We start from the raw sequence: 20,103 nt of genomic DNA on the forward strand, positions 1-20,103 counted from the left end.
TCAAAGATCTCAGTCTAGTAGAAGTAAACTTCAACTAGACTCTGCTATGTTTCCTTCAAATCAGACAGGCCTGACTCAGAGAGTCTCTGAAGTTAAAAATAACCTAGTTTCTGTCTCATCAGCCATGTATGCTAATTTTAATCCTGGAGCAGAGCCTAGACGCTAAGAGAGCCTTATGACTGAAACCACAACTACTTTGGTATACCATGCAGTTAAAAAAGGGAAATACTTTTATTTTGGTGACAATTTTAGGTTTAAATATGATGTCAGATAGCATACATGATAAAACATGCAAAATCTAAGAATGCTCCACTCTCACCTGCAAAGTGAAGTGCTAAGTCTCGATACAGTTCTCGACTCATGTTTTGAAATTCAGCCTCCTGCCACACTTTCCCATCAGGTGTTCGAATCTTGGTCTCTGAAGGATTGAAGCCTAATATATACCAACAATACAAAACAGTCTTATCAAAGTTGCTTTATAAATTGAGATATAATTAACATAACCATAAAATTCACTGTTTTAAAGAACACAGTTCAATGGTTTTCAGTATACTCACAAAGTTATGGACCTATCAACACTAATTTCCTGTACCCATTAGCAGCCAGTCCTCCATCATGCTATTCCCTGGGAACTACTAACCTCCCTTCCACCTTCATGGATTTGCTCATCCTGGAAGTGTCATATAAATAGAATCCTACAATATGTGTGCGACCTTTTGTGTTTGGCGTCTTTCAATTAACATAATGTTTTCAGTCACCATGTAACATGTATCAAAGCTTTCTTCTTTTTTATTGTTGAATGATATTCCATTGCATGAATATATCAACATTTATTTATATATTTATCAGTTGATAGGTACCTGAACAGTTTCTACTTTTTGGCTAGTATTAACAATGTTGCCATGAACATTCATGTACAAGTTTTTGTGTGGACACATGTTTTCAGTTTCCTTGGGTATCATACCTAGGAGTTTGAATTGCTGGGTCATATGGTAACTCCATGTTTAACTTCTGAGGACTGCCAAACCATTTTCTAAAGGAGCTCTACCATTTTACATTCTCACCAGCAATGCATGAGGGTTCCGATTTCTCCACAGCCTCACCAGCACTTGTTATTGTGTTTTTGTTTGTTTCTGTCTTTTTTATTACAGCCATCCTAGTGGTTGTGAATGGTATCTCACTGTGGTTTTGATTTGTGTTTCCCTAAAAAATGCTGGTGAGCAGCTTTATACGCTTTTAAAAGAAGGATGCATAATTAGCTACCACATAATGTGCTGACAAATACTGTTGGGAAAAAGTAAGCTTCAGTGAGATGAAGCAATATCCATTTCTTCAAAAGGACTAGAAATGGAGAAGCACTCAATTAAATGATAAAAGAGCGTCAATTGTAAATTACGGATTTCAGAGAAAGAACTACTCTTCTCAGGAGTAAGAGAGAGACAACACTACTTCTTCCTCTGAAGACAGGCATTAATTGCTACCATCTGGCTGATTTTGCCTATGGCTGAACAAACCGACAAGCTGCTATCTACACAAGCAAAATGCACCCAAGGTGTAGAAAACAGGTCTTTAAAACACACTTGTTCAATCTTGCAACAAACATTACACATGTGCTATTTCCTAGGGATTAACAGTATGATTTCCTACTTTGAATTTATCTTGGAAGGCTATTTTAAAAAAATCATAAAAATGATGAATATGGACGATAACTGGAGTAGTATAAAGATTTCTATTTTCAGATGGTCTCAACTTATCAAAGAATTGGCACCCAATAAATGTTTGTAAAATTAAATCAATATAAAGAACAGACTGGAGTCAAAAACTGATAAAAAGCACTCTAGAAGTGTTAAATAAAATGCACTGGTAAACTAATTGCATGTCTAATAGGAATGAATCTATTCAGCTTTTTTTTTTTAAATGTTTATTTATTATTTTGAGAGAGAGAGAGAGAGAGAGAGCATGAGTGGGAGAGGGGCAAAGAGAGAGGGAGACACAGAATCCAAAGCAAGCTCCAGGCTCAGAGCTGTCAGCACAGAGCCTGATGTGGGGCTCGAACTCACAAACCGTGAGACCATGACCTGAGCCAAAGTCAGCCACTTAACCAACTCAGCCACCCAGGTGCCCCTGAATCTATTCAGCTTTTAGCACAAGAGCAGAAGTTTAATTTCACCTGACATTTGTGGCAAAGGGCATGCAATTATGTCTATGCAACAAAAAATTTGTAAACGTAGTGTCCAGGCTATTGCAAGCTACAGTTTGTAATAAGAAAGTGTGGCAATCCCATGCAAATCTCTCGCTCTCTCAACTTTTCACCACCATCATCCCCACCCCATCTCTCTGCATTCAACTCCATCATTTTTTCTCCTCTCCTCTTCAGGAAACATTTATCTCCATGGAAGCCTTTCATTATATCTGCATTTTTATTTATAAGTTAAGTTTAAGAAGCTTTCGATATCTACACCAGTTCCCTTTTCTGTCCCCCAATTTTACAGTAGTCCCCCCTTATCCGCTGTTTCACTTTCTGCAGTTTCCATTACACACTGTCAACCATGGCCCAGGATCAGATGATCAGAAGGCCAACAGTAGCCTCATGCTACGTCACAGTGCCTATGTCATTCATTTCATCTCATCACACAGGGATTTTATCATCTCACAGCATCACAAGAAGAAGGGTGAGTGAGGACAGTACAATAAGATTTTGAGAGGGGTGTCTGGGTGGCTCAGTTAGTTAAGCGTCCGACTCTAGATTCTGTCTCAGGTCATGATCTAACAGTTCGTGAGTTCGAGCCATGCATCGGGCTCTGCACTGCCAGTATGGAGCCTGCTTGGGATTCTCCCTCTCCCTCTCTCTGCCCCTCCCTAGCTTACAGTAAGTAAATTAACTTAAAAAAAAATTTTTTTTAAACTTAAAGGAAAACTTAAAAAAAATTTAAAGATTTTGAGAGACCACATTCGCTTAACTTTTATTACAGTGTACTGTTATAATTGTTCTAGTTATTTTCGTTAATATGTTACTGTATCTGATTTATAAATTAAACTTTATCATAGGTATGTATGTATGTATGTACGTATGTATGGGAAAAAATAATATTTATAGGGTTTGGCACTATACAGTTTGAGACATCCACTGGGAGGCTTGGAATGTATCGCCTGAGGATAGGGGGGACTACCGTATTTCTATTCTTTGTCCCCTTTTTTCGTTACTAGTTGAATTTATTGACTAGAATAAAAAAGCTACTGTGCACTTATGCTCAAGACAGTGTACTAGGCTCTGAAATAAAATAAGGATGATCAATATAAGGTCTTAAACTTCATGGGCATTACACCAGGGAGAAAAATGTATGCAAACAACTAAGTATAAGACAAAAATCACATAAACACTGTTTGTGTTCACTACTTTTAAATTGAAATTTTAAAGCAGAATCATAGAACACTTTTCGTGTCTTTAAATTTAAAAAAAAAAAAAAACCAGGGGCGCCTGGGTGGCTCAGTCATTTAAGTGTCCGACTCTTGATTTCAGCTCAGGTCATAACCTCACAGTTTTTGAGTTTGAGCCCCGCCATCAGGCTCTGCACTGACAGTGTGGAGCCTGCTTGGGATACTCTCTCTCCTCTCGCTCTCTGCCCCTCCTCCACTCACTTTGTGTATCTCTCTCAAAATAAGTATATAAACTTTAAATGAATGAATGAATGAATGAATGAATAACATAAAAAATATAAATGGAAAACCAAGGTTTAGAATGGGTTTAGTATACAAACAACTGCATAAAAAGAGAAAGAAAATAATTAAACACACACATACTATTTGTGTACGCAAAAATTATCTGGAAGAATATACGGACTGTTAACACAAGTAATAACCTGAAAGAGGACCAGGGAGCTGCAGAACAAGAGATTTTCCTGGTACATCCTTTTCATCTTTTGAATTGTGAACCAAGTGAATTTATTACGTATTTGAACAAATGAAAGTAAAATGTCACTTTAGAATATAGTATATTATGATCCTTTTCATTTACATTGGCAAAAAGTTGACAAGAATAGTTTTTCAGTGTTGGGAAAAATAAATCCATTGCTCAGGACGTTGGAAACCATATTCTGTTATAATTTCACAAATGTATGCTATAGTTCATAAATTAGCCCCCAAAAGTTCTATTTATAAATTTTTTTTAAGTAGGCTTCACTCCCAGCAGGGAGCCCAACGTGGGGCTCAAACCCACAACCCCAAGACAAGATTCAAGCCTAGATCAAGAGTCAGATGCTTAACTGACTGAGCCACCCAGGTGTCCCTATAAAACATTTTAATATGAAAACTAACAGGTTAAAAAATTATTAAATAAAAGGTAAGTGCGAAATCCAATCACCAACTCAGAGGAAGTTAAGATTTTAAGATTTTCACTCAGGTTCGTTCGGGTTGTGTTTGTTTTGTTCCGTCCTATTTTTAATTTTTAGATTTTTGTAAATTATTAAATAAAATATGGATTTAGGTTGATCATCTTAGCCTTGCCTTACTGGAATAACTTTTGGAATTTCAGAACTTTGATTTCTAGAATAAACACACCTTAAATGTACAATCTTTATTTAATGGATCTGACATTAATATAGCAAAAGTTTTGGATAATCACTATCTCACAACCAATAAGAACATTTGCTATTTGCTCTGTCAACGGTGTGGACAATTACTACATTGTACACAAATGACTAGAAGGATATGAAATAATTTAATTAATAATACAGTAGACGAATCCTGAATAACAAAACAAGTTTTCAGTATTCTAAAGGGAACTGCTCACAAGTTTATCACAAATTAGCAAGGATAAAATGCAAATTATCCACCTTTTATCTAATTCACAATTAATTATCATTATCAAAATATAATAAGCAACACAAAATAAAACTGATAATTGCTCTGGGGCACCTAGATGACTCAGTTGGTTGAGTGTCCGACTTAGGCTCAGGTCGTGATCTCACGGTTTGTGGGTTCAAGCCCCGCGACGGACTCTGTGCTGACAGCTCAGAGCCTGCTTCGGATTCTGTGTCTCCCTCTCTCTCTGCCCATCCCCACCTGCTCTCTGTCTCTCATTCTCTCTTTCTCTCAAAAATAAATAATAAACATTAAAAAAATAAAAAAATAATAAAACCGATAATTGCTCTAACCGCACATATAAAATTCATTCTGGAGAAGAAGACCTTAGGACTACAAAAAAACTGCAAAGCTGGTCAGAGAAAAGTTAGACTTGGTAGACAAATACAAAACAAAATTAACTATAGCAAAAACTGTCCTAGTTTGTTAATAACTTAAAATTAACAGAAAAAATGAATCTTGACAATTTTTTATCTTCATACACTTATCTAGAAAAACTGAACTTTGACAAAAGAAAGGCTATGGTAGCAGAAGTTTTAATGACAAAAACCTAACACAGACTGATCTGATCAATGAATCAACTCTTTAATTAAAAACTTTACATGAATAACTCTGTGAAAATAACTTCAGGAACATAAAAATACAATCTCCTTAAAACCACCATATATAAAAACTTGAGTTGGCTACAAAGCAGAGATTCTCTTAGAAAAGGATTTTCTCAATGAAAATCTATCTATGTTGGTATAAATCTGATTTAAATATTTGTGTTCTCAAACATGGGGGCGGGGGAGGGGGGAATCCCTTACTGTCAAAACTTAGAGCTTCAAATAACAGGATCAAAATATCAGTGCCAAAGTATTCTGTAACCAACTGTAACTGGAATTAACTCAATTATAATTTTAAATATTTACTTTTGAAAGAACTCCTAATAACAATCCAAATACAATGGTGGAATAAGAGTAAAATTCTGGCAGTTCTCTAAAAACGACACTAATTCGTATTTTCTCTTTTTTTCAATTTATTAACTATTCAGATGGGGTTCTTCATCTCCTAAGGGACTTGTTAAAAAATCTAATTCTGGACTCTATACCGAGAAATTCTGATTTAGATCCAGTGTAGCATCCAGGAATCTGTATTTTTAACCTGCACCTTGAATTAATTTCTTAAGCATTTGATTTGAGAATCACACCCTGTTCTAAAGATGACCTTCTCTATTCAAATGCACCCTAGGGAGAAAGGGGGACAAGAAGGCAGGAAGAGAGAAAGATACAAAGACTGACTACAAACCTTTATATGTTGGAGCAGGTGGTGCTGTTGCCACTTTCCTGACTTTTGCTGTCACTGAGTTATCAACATTAACAACCATTACTGGATGGTCAATATGACCCAGATTCTGGCCCCGGCCATTTGTTTCTTCTGAGTGTTCCCACTGTTTCCTAATTCGCTCCTTGAGTTTTTCCAGTTTGACATCATGTTGTCGCTGCTTTAAAATATCTAATCTTTGGGAATTACAAGTACTCGTGGAGGACGGAGAAGAGTCCGTTATCCGTAACACTTTTGGATCAACATCATGGCCCATGTTACTTACAGAAGCCTTCTCATTTCCTTTTGCTCTACTAGGCTTTTCTTCCTCAGTTCTCACAGGACCTGCCATTTTAATCAAACATTCAGAATTTTGCAACGCATCAATTGCTGGTCGATCATTTAAAAACCTAACCACTGTATCATTGATGACAGATGATTGGGAGCTCTCAAAATCACAGCAATGTATGTTCCGTTCTTCTCGATTGCAGATCATCCGGTTCCCACTCTCAGGCTTTTCTTCATTAACATCCACACAATATACATGCTTTGACTCTAGATGGCTAGGACTTATATTGGAAGGTGTGCCATGGATTTCCCTATTATTAAAAAATAATAAGCTTTAAATAAAGAGCACAAAAAACAAACTGAAACCAAACTGAAAGAATTCTATTATTAGAGATTTTTTTTTTAATCTAGAAATTCCAGTAGGTTAAAAAACAAAATGGTCATCACTAACATTAAGATTCAATGCTCAGTGCCCCCTCTATCAAGTTAGATAGCAAATAATCTAAATCATAATGTGCATATGTAAAATAAGAAACATGCAAAACATGGCGAGATCTCCTTAAGAACTCCAGAAAACAGGATTACAATCTGACTTTAGAAATTCACTTGATACCTATTACCAAAATATGCATTTTACTCCTCTATGAAATCTTAAGTATGGGAAAAAAGTTCTCAAATTCTGTGTTTGTAACTTCTAAATAATGTACCAAATTAACAAATAGATGGGGAGTACAAATAAAGTGGAGGTATAATAAATATTTTCCTTCAAATAAATGTAGTTAAGTAAAGTTAAACCTCTCTAAACCATAGATCACTTTTTTTGGTAGCTTCAAACTCTGTATAGCACATCTGGAAATTGTGGAGTAAGCAAAGACAACTAGGCATAGCCAAAGTACGTATCACAAAGTCCATATTCTTTATTCATAAAAACATTAACAAAAGTCTTCCTCCAGAGATTATTTTTATTTTATACATCATTCTAATAAGTTATATTTTAGGAACAGAAGTAGTTTATTAAAAGCGAAGTTAATGAAGACAAGCCTCAGCAGTAACAACAGCACATGATTTATGAAAAAATAGCCAACAAAATTATAAAATTTGGATCTGCAATGTCTCAAAGAGTAGACATTAGCCACATGTAGCTACTGAGCCCTTGAAATATGGTTAGCCCCAATGGGAGATGTGCTACAATGTAAATTACATACCAGATTCTAAAGACTCAGGATGACAACAGAAAAAGAATGTAAAACATCTTCATGTGTCTGTGTATGTGACTAGTAAAACTGTTTAAATTGTACGTATGGCTCACATTACTGGTTCTATTATACAGCACGGATCTAGATGTTTCGTGGAAAGGCACAAAACTCTAAATATCGCAAAAATTCTTAAAGCCATAACTCTTGTTGCAGTATAATATGGTAATTATATCTATTGTCTAGGAGTCTATGAGTATATGCATTTTTCTAAGGAGATAGTCTGCAGCTTTCATCAAATTCTCACTGGAATCCATGACCCAAAAAACATCAGACCCCGTTCTGAGTGGTTGATTATTAAACAAGATGGGGACTGAGAAATGACTCATGTAGCTTCCACTAGAGATCAAGACTAAATTCAGTTATTTGCACTACCTTTACCAGACCAGAACAATTCATAGGTAGAAGGATTTAGGTATAAAATTAGCAAATGTAAAGAATAAAAGAAAGCATAAAACGGTAGTTTGCATATCATGTCACAATCTTAAAAAGGGAAGGACAGTTGATCTTCCCTCCCCACTAGAAAAAGAAAATCGTATTTTTAGTTTTCATTCACTCATTCATTAAATATTTACTGAATACATAGAAGGGTGTTTATTGTACAATTCTTTCAACTTTTCTGTAAATATAAAAATTTTCATAATAAATGTTAGGGAAAAATATTTATGGAATACTTAGTAAATGATAGGCATTAAGCTGATGTTCTGAGAATAAGACAGATTTACAGCCTTACATAACTAATGTAATGGTTAGATATGGAATCAAAATATAAAGCAACACGAAAATATATATAACAGAAGAAGTTATATTGTATTATTAGAGCATACAGGAAGAGCTAAATAGGCTGTGGGAATGGAATAGGATAGAAACACATCTGGCAATGTTTCAGATACAAGGTGCCAAAACCGAAGTTTTGACTGATGAATGGAGTCAGCCAGGTGAAGGACATTCTATTCACAGCTTCCCTATAGGTACTTTTTCTTACCTTAAAAGATACATAATTTATAAAATTTTAAATATCAAGTAGTATTCTTTTCTTTTCAAGTAGTATTCTTTGCAGGAAGAATATTAGAATATGAATAAAGAGTAATTTAGTTTCAATTCTGATAGTGATTATTTTTCTAGGCAAGTTGTTTTTGTGTGGTTAAAGATTTCTGAACTCCGATTATTTCCCACATTTTTCTTTCTCCTTTTACTAAACTATGAACTTTTACACAGATTAATTCCCTGGCCTTCTCCCCTATATTTTCTTCACCATTTTTATTGCTTCAACACTAGTGACAACTCACAAATTTACATTCCCAGCCCTCTTTCCACACACATTCCTACCCAAATTTTCAAATACCTACTGAATATTTTCACTTAGATATTTCAAAACTGCATCAAATCAAATATTGATGTTATAGACTGATATGAACTCATGATCTACCTCTATCTCCCAAATTCTTTATCTCAAATTTAAGAGCACAAACATATACCCAGTAGTATCTAGCACCATCATGAAACTCCTTGATTTACTGGTTGACATTTTACAACACTAAAAATGTTAATGAAACAAAGAAATATAAGGCCCAGTGTTTATCACCTATTACTATTTTTTATACTAAGAGCATTAATACTTTTATATCATTAGTAAAATATTCCTCAAATATAAAATTCTCTAATTTTATCTACTGAAATCCTAAATTATCAGCTAACAAAAATACACATTTTATATTATCCATTCTATCAAAATTCATACATCAATCCTGAACATCTGACAATAAGTTGCTGAAAGGAGCCACTGGCAACAAATTAAAATAAGAAACCAATTCACATTCTCAGTAGGAAAGAAATTTCAGGTAATTGATAGAAGAAGAAGGAGAAGGAGAAGGAGAAGGGGGAAGGGGGAAGGGGAAGGGGAGGGGAAGGGGAAGAAGAACAAGAGGAAGAAGAAGAAGAAGAAGAGGAAGGAGGAGGAGGGGAAGAAGAAGGAGAAAACTAAGCTATACAAAGTTCATTATGTAGAACACTTAATCTGAGATATTAATGAAGAAAAAAAAAAAGCCACACTTCCAGAGACTGAATAATCTGTCTGTAGGAAACATATATTACAATGGTGGTAGCCTGGAGTCACTACTTCTTCCTCCCAAATATTTAATCTGTGAAAGAGTAGAAAGTCAATATTTCATCATATACAAGACTTTTGCTCTACATTTTTGGGAAATGAAAAAGGTAATAATACTAGAGCCACAGTGCTATGAAAAACTCAGAAAATAAACCATAATCTTAATGTAAATATTACAAGCTAATCCTAGTTGATAATTTACTGTTAAACACTAACCTGTAAGAAACCAAAGGTTCACGAAACTCCACGCGGTTATTTTTCCTTATGTTACTCTCCAGGGTGGTAACTCTGAGAGGGCTGCGAGATTTCTCTTTTCGTGATTTTGAAGATTTGGAGGTTGGAGCATTAACCCAAGAGTCATCCAGGAATCTACCATCTGAAGGAAAAGAAAGTCTGTAAGAACATATGATATAATCTACGATTGCCTCTGAATTTGGGTAGTGTTTATGAAAATAAGTATTATTTCTGGCATCTCTAGTTGGATATCATATACGTGTACAGAAAACATTCAAATTAAACTATTACAAACCACTCAATCTATAGAGGAAAAAACTGCATTCTGAACAAAAAAAATGCAAAACAGATTCTACATACAAAATTCCTTTTGGTCAAAGGCTCTCACTCAAACAAGGAATTATCGAATAAAATCCAACAGACTCACAGGTTTAAAAAAAAAATCACAGTTTTAATGGAAAGTACTAACCTCCAGGTTCTAGTCCACTAATTAAGTAAGAAACCACACAATTACATATATGAAAGGTAACCACAGAAAGTAATGGCATTGTGTCAATTTACCTATGAGATACATAATTCCAATTATGATTTAACCCCCTAAACAATACGTAAATCTTATTAAATCGACTAAATCTCAAAGTGATATATCTGTGAATTTAAAATACAGACATAATCCCAAAGACTTAAAATCAAATTCTTATCACGAAAAACAAATGAAAAGTCACTGTCAAAGGTGATGCAATGATGCTAAAGTCCCTCATCAAAAGATAGTGAAAATATCATCAGTAGTCACTGAATATGAAGCTGCTTCATAACTACTCAGCACCGAAGACAAAACACCTAAATGTGGATGAGGTATGGTCTCTGACAAAAGAGCAAGCAAATATACCAGACTATAAAAGGAAATTAAATTGAAAGAAAACATCAAAAATATAATATATCTGTAATTCTGGAAGGAACAACACACATACCTTTTCTACTTATTTTTCTGGTAGCACTTGCAGAAGATTTCTTGGTATCCATGACAGAATCAAACACAGCTGTACTTGTAGGGACAACTTCTAATTTGTTTTCAATGTGTCTCAGCTAAAATTCAAATACCATCACAACAAATAGGTTAATTCTGTATATAAATCAGCTACTACTGATTTACACAGTCACAAATTATATTGTCCGACACCTTTCTCTAAAGTAGGAAAAATTCAGGACTGCCTTTTTGTAGTATTCGCTTTTTCATTGTTTGTTACTTCAGCTATAGTAACAAGTAGTACAATGCTGCCCACATTTGGACGAAAATCAGAAAGATTCGGAAGAGGGGAACCTGGGTGGCTCAGTCAGTTGAGCACCCGACTCTTGGTTTCAGCTCAGGTCATGATCTCAGTTTGTGAGATCGAACCCCTTGTGGGGATTTTGTGCTGACAGCACAGAGCCTGCTTGGGATTCTCTCTCTCCCTCTCTCTTTCTGCCTCTCCCCCAATTCCTTCTTCTCTCTCTCCCTATCTCTCTCAAAAATAAATACACATATTTTAAAACTTAAAAAAAAAAAGATACTGAAGAATATCAAAGAGTTTCTATTTGTTTTGTTGACCTTTTTTTTTTATTATTTTTCGAAACAGTACATTTTCTAACATTATATGTTGCACATCATCGTTATATAGCCTGTGCAATTTACAGGCAAAAAGTAGAAAAGAACAACTCAGATGGACTCAAATTTTAGAATTGTTCAAACAGCTACAACTTTTTAAGTCTTCTGTCTATAAAATAAGTTTCACAATAAAAACAAAATTCACGAGATAGAACTCAGGTTTCCATACACTTTACAGTAGAAGTCAACTTCTGGTATAACCACCAATGTTCTCAATGATTTAAAAACCATTTTCTCCTAATTATATGCTTACAGGAGAAAGCTTGTAAAGCACAGAAAAGGTATAAAAAATGAAATTAAAATCATCAAAATTCCACCACACAGAGATAAACGCTGTGTAAAATTCTGATTTATCTTCATTCAGATTTTTGTGGTACAATGTACTCACAAAACTGGAATAATCATTGATATTCTGTTATCAGGCTTTTTCTCCCATTTATATTATAAGCCCCCTGTCATCCTTGAAAGTTATTTTTAGGGGCACTTGGAAGACTCAGTCGGTTAAGCACCCAACTCTTGGTTTCAGCTCAGGTCATGATCTCATGGTTTGTGGATTCAAGCCCCACATCGGGCTCTGTGCTGACAGTGCAGAGCCTGCTCGGGATTCTCTCTCTGCCCCTCCTCTGCTTGCGCACCCTCACGCTCTCTCTCTCTCTCAAAAATAAATAAACTTAAAAAAAAGTTTTTTTTTTTTTTTCAACGTTTATTTATTTTTGGGACAGAGAGAGACAGAGCATGAACGGGGGAGGGGCAGAGAGAGAGGGAGACACAGAATCGGAAACAGGCTCCAGGCTCTGAGCCATCAGCCCAGAGCCTGACGCGGGGCTCGAACTCACGGACCGCGAGATCGTGACCTGGCTGAAGTCGGATGCTTAACCGACTGCGCCACCCAGGCGCCCCAAAAAAAAGTTATTTTTAAAAACACAATAGTTTTGAAAAACAACAACTGACAGTTCAGCTCTAAATTAGGTTAAGTTAAACTGGGGATAAAAACTATTCCTACATTGTAGATATATAATGCTCATATGGAAGAGAGAGAATATATATAATGCTGCATTTGACCCTACATTGTGACCAAATCTAGGTTATAGTACCTTTTCCAGATGCATTTTCAAACCAGTTCTGAAGATTAGGGTACAGAGAATACCATATTCACACAGTAAGGAAATAAGTGACTCAAATTCAGGTAGGATACAAAAGAAAACAAAGAAAGGACAGATTAGGAGAGTAATTTTCCTGGACAGCAAATGAAAAAAGAAAAAGGAAAAAGGCTCCCTCTGAAGGGACTATGCACCACTTGCCAAATTTGGGTTCCTAAACTGCAGACAAGACTGGACAGAACACAAATGACAACAGGTTGCCTATAGACATTCTTCAACACTACTGACAGAAAACAGCCTGCTATTGCCACAAAAGAGGCAACTCACAGTCCATTAAAGAAGCTGTGTAAATGGTGAGTCACCAAATTCTACTCCTAAAACCAATACTACACTATACATTAACCAAATAGAATTTAAATAAAAATTTGTTCCTTTCATTTCCTCTTTGACTCTGAGCCTTCTACATAGACATAGCCCTATATTCCCAAATTCATTTTGTTTTATATCTTCATTTCAACATATCAGATGAACAAATTTATTAAAGGAGAACAAATAGCACAAATTATTTTAATATTTTATATGCCATAGTGTTAATGTTCCTGACACCTAAAATAGTGTCTTGATTATCCCTTTATTATTTAATAGCTGTCATTAATGTTCATTTTGTAATATATGGTACTTAATTTCTAACCAAAATCTTTGACTTTATTTTCCTATCACAAAAGCACTATAGAAAAAAAAAATGTAATCTATCCAATCATAACAGGAAATCAATTTTAAACCAGAAAGAAATAAATGGAAGATATAATTACTTACAGCAGCCTTGGTCTGAGAAAGTGCATTCCACGATGTGGTTATATCTGCTAGGAAACAGTGATATTTACTGAATCAGAAAAAGTCTTCAAAATCTGCATTTTAATAAGCTTCTAAATGCACTCAATTTTGAGGACCATTTTATTAGGCAGAACTATTCCTCAGCAACTGCTTTATTATATTGAACCAAAACATGGTTCTTTTCCCATCCTATAACGCCAAGTTTCCTAGTTTATGTTTTACAGTTGTATTAGACATTGATCCTATTAGTTCTTGGGACAGCTGGACCAACACCCCGACCCGCAGCTCCATCAGACGTCTCCAACAATAAGCAGTATCCTCAATTTGCCCCAATGACCTACACACATACAAAGTTTTATATTGTGATATATTTCACATTATGATGCTGAAAAGATTAGAAAAGTACTCCAGACTTAAATCTACCAACAGAAACAAAGGCAAAATCTAGTCTTTCAGATAATAGCCCTACAAGTAACATAAGGCCACATAGTTCCTTGAGTCATCCTTCTCTAGGAAATTTCATTTCTGCCAAACGTTCCTTATGTGACATGATTTCCAGATCCCTCACAAACCCAATCTTCCTTCAGATGCACTCTAGCTTATCAATGTACCTCAAAATATATCATGCCCTAAATTAAAGTTACCGCCAATGCATCATTTAAAACAAAACAAAAAAAAAGAGTTCAGTGACACTTTTCCTTTTCTTATCTGTGCACTACAGAGTCTAAGACTACATTAGGACCTATATTATACCACTTATTGACATTACCAGAATTTTTCAGAATTTCTAAGAAACTGTGTAAAAGTAATTTTGCATGCACTGCTTCTTTTTTAAAAAGAATGTTTTCCTTTATAAAAGTTTACCATAGGACACCTTTGAAGGCAAGATCCCTTGTACGTTTAAAAGAAATTTCATTTAAAAATTTATCTACCTTTTACAAACCAAAGTATACATGTAATTTCCATTTACTGATTAGCCCAGAATTTTATACACACGACCTAAACAAGGCATTAAGTTCAATTTAAAGGAAACAGATCATACCTTGGACAGTATCCTTGCTTTGCGAGTTCCTTGGATTTGGTAAAGGCACCTCTTTTGATTTGCTGCTCTTCATCCTGCCAATTTACCTGCAATCATACCACCAGCATTCATTGAACATCAATACTATCACATTAGCAAAGGAAAATGCTATCATTTATCTTAACGTTCATGAAAGTCAGCAAGGGATTTTGTCAACTCTAAGTTACCTTCATGCCCTGTTAAGAGTTCCTGATAATCTGATAACTTTATTTTTCTTTGGAAAACTAAACCATTAAAAAGTCTATCGTGACTACCTCACACCAACTAGGATGGCAATATCAAAATGCCAACAACAACAAATACTAAGTGTTGATGCGGAGAAACTGGAACTCTTGTGGCCTGTTTGTGGGAATGTCAAATAATATAGCCTCTGTGGAAAACAGTATGGCAGTTCCTCAAAAAATTAACAATAGAGGGGTGCCTGGGTGGCTCAGTCAGTTAAGCATCTGACTCTTGATTTCAGCTCAGGTCATCACCTCACAATTTGTGAGTTTAAGCCCGGTGTTGGACTCCACAAAGAGCCTGCTTGGGTTTCTCCCTCTTCCTCTCTCTGCCCCTCCCCTGCTCACGTGCTTGCCCTCTCTCTCTCTCTCTCTCTCTCCCCCTCTTAAAATAAACTTAAAAAAAAAAAAAAAAAAAGAAAGAGGACAATTTTGGAATACCTGAGTGGCTCTGCCAGTTAAACATCTGACTCTTGATCTCAGAGTCATGAGTTCAAACCCCATGTTAGGCTCCACATTGGGTGTGAAGCCTACTTAAAAAAAACAAAACAAAACAAAACAAAACAAAACAAAACAAAACAAAACAAAAAAAACAACAAAAAAAAACGGGGCAGGACGGAGCCTGGGCAGCTTAGTCGGTTAAGCATCTGATTTCGGCTCAGGTCATCATCTCATGGTTTGTGAGTCTGAGCCCCTCGTCGGGCTCTGTACTGACAGCTCAGAGCCTGAAGCCTGCTTAGGATTCTGTGTCTCCCTCTCTCTCTGCCCCTTGCCCACTCACATTCTGTCTCTCTCTCAAAAATGAATAAACATTACAAAAAAATTTTAAAAGGGAGGGAACTTTGACATATTCTATAGTAGAGATGAACTTTGAGTACATCAGCTAAGTGAAATGGGCCAGTTACAAAGAAGAATACTGTATGATTCCACTCATATAAGGTACCTATAGTAGTCAAAATAATAGGGACAAAAAGTAAAACAGTGGTTACCAGAAGCCAGGGAAGGGGGGAACATGGAGCTATTGTTTAATGGGTAAAGAATTTCAGTTTTGCAAGATGGAAAAAGTTTTGGACATGGATGGTGATGATGCACAATGCTATAAATGTATTTAATATTACTAAATTATACACTAAAAATGGTTAAGATGGTACATTTTATATTATGTATTTTAATGTTTGTTTATTTGTTTGTTTGTTTATTTATTTATTTATTTAGAGAGACAGGGCTCAAGTCAGGTAGGACCAGACGGAGAGGGAGACACAGAATCTGAAGCAGGCTCCCAGCTCTGAACTGTCAGCACAGAGCACGACACAGGGCTCGAACTCATGAGCCATGAGATCAAAACCTGAGCCAAAGACCGACTGAGCCACCCAGGTACACCTATATTATCTATTTTAGCACAATAAAAAATACTGAAAGAAAAAAATTATATCATGACTCAAAGAGAAAGATCACGATCTGCTTATGCTGACTAAACAGCTTGATAATAGTCATATTTTCTTATCAATATAGTAGAATTCTTTTGTGGGGCACCTGGGTGGCTCAGGTCATGATCTCGCAGTTTGTGAGTTCAAGCCCACCTCGGGCTCTGTACTGACAGCTCAGGGCCTGGAGCCCATTTCTCATCCTCTGTCCCCCTCTCTCTCTCTGCCCCTTCCCCATTTGCACTCTCTCTCTCCAAAGAGATAAATAAAACATTAAAAAAATAAAAATAAATAAAAATAAAAATAAATGGGTGGCTCAGCCGGTTACGCATCTGACTTCGGTTCAGGCCATGATCTCATGGTTCTTGGGTTCAAACCCTACATCGGGCTCTGTGCTAACAGCTCAGAGCCTGCAGCCTGCTTTGGATTCTGTGTTTCCCTTTCTCTCTGCCCATCCCCTGCTTGCGCTCTGTCTCTCTCTCAAAAATAAATAAAACATTAGAAAATAATAATAAAATAAAATAATAAAACTAAAAATAGAAAACAGATAGAAAAACTAAAATTAACACATGCAATAAGTTTAAAATTTTTCCAACCATAAAAACTCCCATCAGAGATGCCAATGTAGTTCAAAACATTAACTCACTTTACTTTCCTTCTCATAAAGATACTTTCCTTCTCATAAAGATACTTAACCAACTGCATGGCTCAGTCGGTTAGCGTCCGACTTAGGCTCAGGTCATGATCTCATGGTTCTTGGGTTCTAGCCCCAGGTCGGGCTCTGTGCTGACAGCTCAGAGCCTGGAGCCTGCTTCGGATTCTGTGTCTCCCTCTCTCTCTGCCCCTCCCCACTCATGCTCTGTCTCTGTCTCTCAAAAATAAATAAAAACACTTTAAAAAGTTTTAATAAAATAAAATGATAACAAACATGAGTTATTGTATATTAGTAAATAATATGTCAACAATTTGACAAAAGTTTTCTTTGGGCAGACTTCTCTTTTCTTTAAAACTAAAATACATGCTTAAATACACAGTGATCATCCATTTTCCAATGAGAAGGAAGACTAGATTAAATAATCAAAACTGCATTTATGTCCATCATCTCTATGTTTAAGGGCTAATGCTGATAGGCTGAGACAAGGTAGATAAATAAAATGAAAAGCATTTAAATCTACTCCCAAATAAAAACCTTCATAAGAGTTACTCATCTTCAAATGCAAAGGACTAAATGTTTTGAGTGCGACATTTATGTAAAATTTCATCTTGTAAAGAAATGCTAGTATATTCACCATTTAACAATGAGAATGAACTAATTACAACAACATGTAACAAGATAGTTGAACATCACCAACATGTTAAGTGAAGAATGCCAGAAACAAGAGTACATGTTGTATAATTCCATTTTATAAAGTATCAAACTTTATAAAAAAAATTTTTTAAAGGGGTGGGGAGAGCCTGGGTGGCTCAGTCGGTTGAGCGTCTGACTTCAGCTCAGGTCATGATCTCCCAGCTTGTGAGTTCGAGCCCTGCATCAGGCTCTGTGCTGGCAGCTCAGAGCCTGGAGTCTGCTTCGGATTTTGTGTCCCTCTCTCTGCTCCTTCCCTGCTCATGCTCTCTCTCTCTCTCTCTCTCAAGAATAAATAAAACATTAAAAAAACTTTTTTTAAAGTATCAAACTTCAATGGTGTTAAAAAGACAGTGGTTATGTAGGTTTGGGCAGGGGGGTGATGACGGGAACTAGAGCAAGGAACAGCTTTTGAGGTACTGATAATATTGTTTATTGATATGGGTGCTGATTACACGCATGTATTCTGTTTAAAGGACTTCCATCAAGCTGTGCACTTACATTCTTTTTCAATGTATATTACACATCAAAAAGTATTTTCAGATAACATGCCTAGTTGAAGTTTATAATTACAGTTTTAATTCAGTTCTATATGTCTAGTCTCATGAATGTCAGTTTTTCAATAATCCACCCTTCAAAATCCCTGGTTATCCCATACCAGTAAGTGGATGTTATTAATAGAATCTATTTAAGTAGGTCTGTTCTTTCTGTAAGAATATATATGTAAAATATCACCATTTTTTATAAAAATAGAAAAAAAATGAGGAAAAAGTACAATGAAAAAAAACCGTCATAGAAAGAAGAGAATCTAATCTATCAAAACTCTTACTATCTTTAAAGTATAAATCTCAATCCACAAAATGCCTTTTCCAATTATTTTAAGGTTACCAAGTCAAACAGATCAAACTTATTCAAGATGATTTATTGGGCAGTAATGAAACTAACCTTCTCAGTTCAATGAACATGGCTTTATTCTACAGCCATATGGAAATTTTGGAATTATTTACTGAACACTTGTGTATTCTCTTTTGCCTACTTAATCTGTCAAGAATTAAGAATTAAGGTGGGGCGCCTGGGTGGCGCAGTCGGTTAAGCGTCCGACTTCAGCCAGGTCACGATCTCGCGGTCCATGAGTTCGAGCCCCACGTCAGGCTCTGGGCTGATGGCTCAGAGCCTGGAGCCTGTTTCCGATTCTGTGTCTCCCTCTCTCTCTGCCCCTCCCCCGTTCATGCTCTGTCTCTCTCTGTCCCAAAAATAAATAAACGTTGAAAAAAAAATTTTTTTTTAAAGAATTAAGGTAAGTAAAAATGTACTGTAACTTTTTGTTTCCTCTTCATATTTCTATAAACTAATGTTTATGTAGCTTGACATGATTATTTAGTGCTTAGGTTATTAGGAAAGTAAGTTATTATAGATAAAATATGTTACATATATTGCTTAAAAAAAGAGGAGTGCCTGGGTGGCTCAGTCGGTTAAGCTTCCGAATTCAGCTCAGGTCATGATCTCACACAGTTCGTCAGTTCGAGACCCGTGTCGGGTTCTGTGCTGACAGCTTGGAGCCTGGAGCCTGCTTCGGATTCTGTGTCTCCCTCTCTCTCTGCCCCTCCCCCACTTGTGCTCTGTCACTCTTAAAAAAATAAATAAACATTCAAGAGAGAGAGAGAAAATACAGAAAATTTCTATGACAATTCTTTTGAGAGAGAGTTATCTCTGGTCACCAGAAAACACTTTTTTCAATCCATTGATAAAATTTAGGCTTTGTTCTTCAAATTCATTTTCTTATAAACAATCCTTTGACTAAAAAGTCCATACTTTCTAAAGTCTAAAAAATCATTTTTTCCTGACCCACAAGTTAGTTTTTATGAAGATAAAACAGGAAAAATAATTAAAACTAAGTATATACGTATATATGTGTATGTATATAATCTGTATAACACAATTTTCCAGTAAGGTATTATAACACTATCACATTGGGTTTTTAAGCTTTCATCTTGAAATGCTCACTACTCTTGGAATCAGTAAAACACATCTGTCCTATTTTCCTTATCTTCTTGATTTTTTTTTTCCCCTTAACTGATGGCTTCTCTACTTTTGCCCAATTCATCAATGGTAACATTTCAAAAGGTTCCATTCGTAAGTCTCTTCTTTCCTAGCTCCTTCTTCCCAGGCAATCTCACACATTGTCATAGTTTCAACCACTTCCGAAATGTCATATTTCTGTCCTAGGTCTTTGTCTGAACTCTAGACCCAAGTTTTCAGTCTATTAGACAGGCCACCTCCAAATCCCACTGGAATTTCAAATTTATCAAGTTCAGAACCAAATTCATTATTGTTGATCTTCAAAATAGTTTCTTCTTTTTCTCATAGCGAATGGGGTTGTCATGCATCCAGTTAATCTTTGACATTTCT

The 20,103-nt window shown here is 35.7% G+C and overlaps 1 protein-coding gene across 3 annotated transcripts in view; it reads right to left on the reverse strand.

Annotated features, from left to right (window-relative positions):
• CEP350 (centrosomal protein 350) overlaps positions 1 to 20,103 on the reverse strand; it is a 158,007-nt gene that overhangs the window by 118,000 nt on the left and 19,904 nt on the right. For 2 of the 3 annotated variants that reach the window (XM_047840247.1, XM_047840250.1), the window contains exons 2-7: positions 14,666 to 14,751; positions 13,606 to 13,652; positions 11,016 to 11,130; positions 10,027 to 10,186; positions 6,148 to 6,761; positions 320 to 433 (exon numbers count right to left, since the gene is read on the reverse strand). In XM_047840247.1, the coding sequence (XP_047696203.1) occupies positions 320 to 433; positions 6,148 to 6,761; positions 10,027 to 10,186; positions 11,016 to 11,130; positions 13,606 to 13,652; positions 14,666 to 14,738 (1,123 nt within the window). In that variant the 5' untranslated portion in view covers positions 14,739 to 14,751. The remainder of the gene's footprint in view (positions 1 to 319; positions 434 to 6,147; positions 6,762 to 10,026; positions 10,187 to 11,015; positions 11,131 to 13,605; positions 13,653 to 14,665; positions 14,752 to 20,103) is intronic. The other variant, XM_047840249.1, reaches the window with a different exon arrangement.

Source organism: Prionailurus viverrinus, chromosome F1 (genome assembly GCF_022837055.1).
Source record: "Prionailurus viverrinus isolate Anna chromosome F1, UM_Priviv_1.0, whole genome shotgun sequence".
NCBI lineage: Eukaryota > Metazoa > Chordata > Mammalia > Carnivora > Felidae > Prionailurus > Prionailurus viverrinus.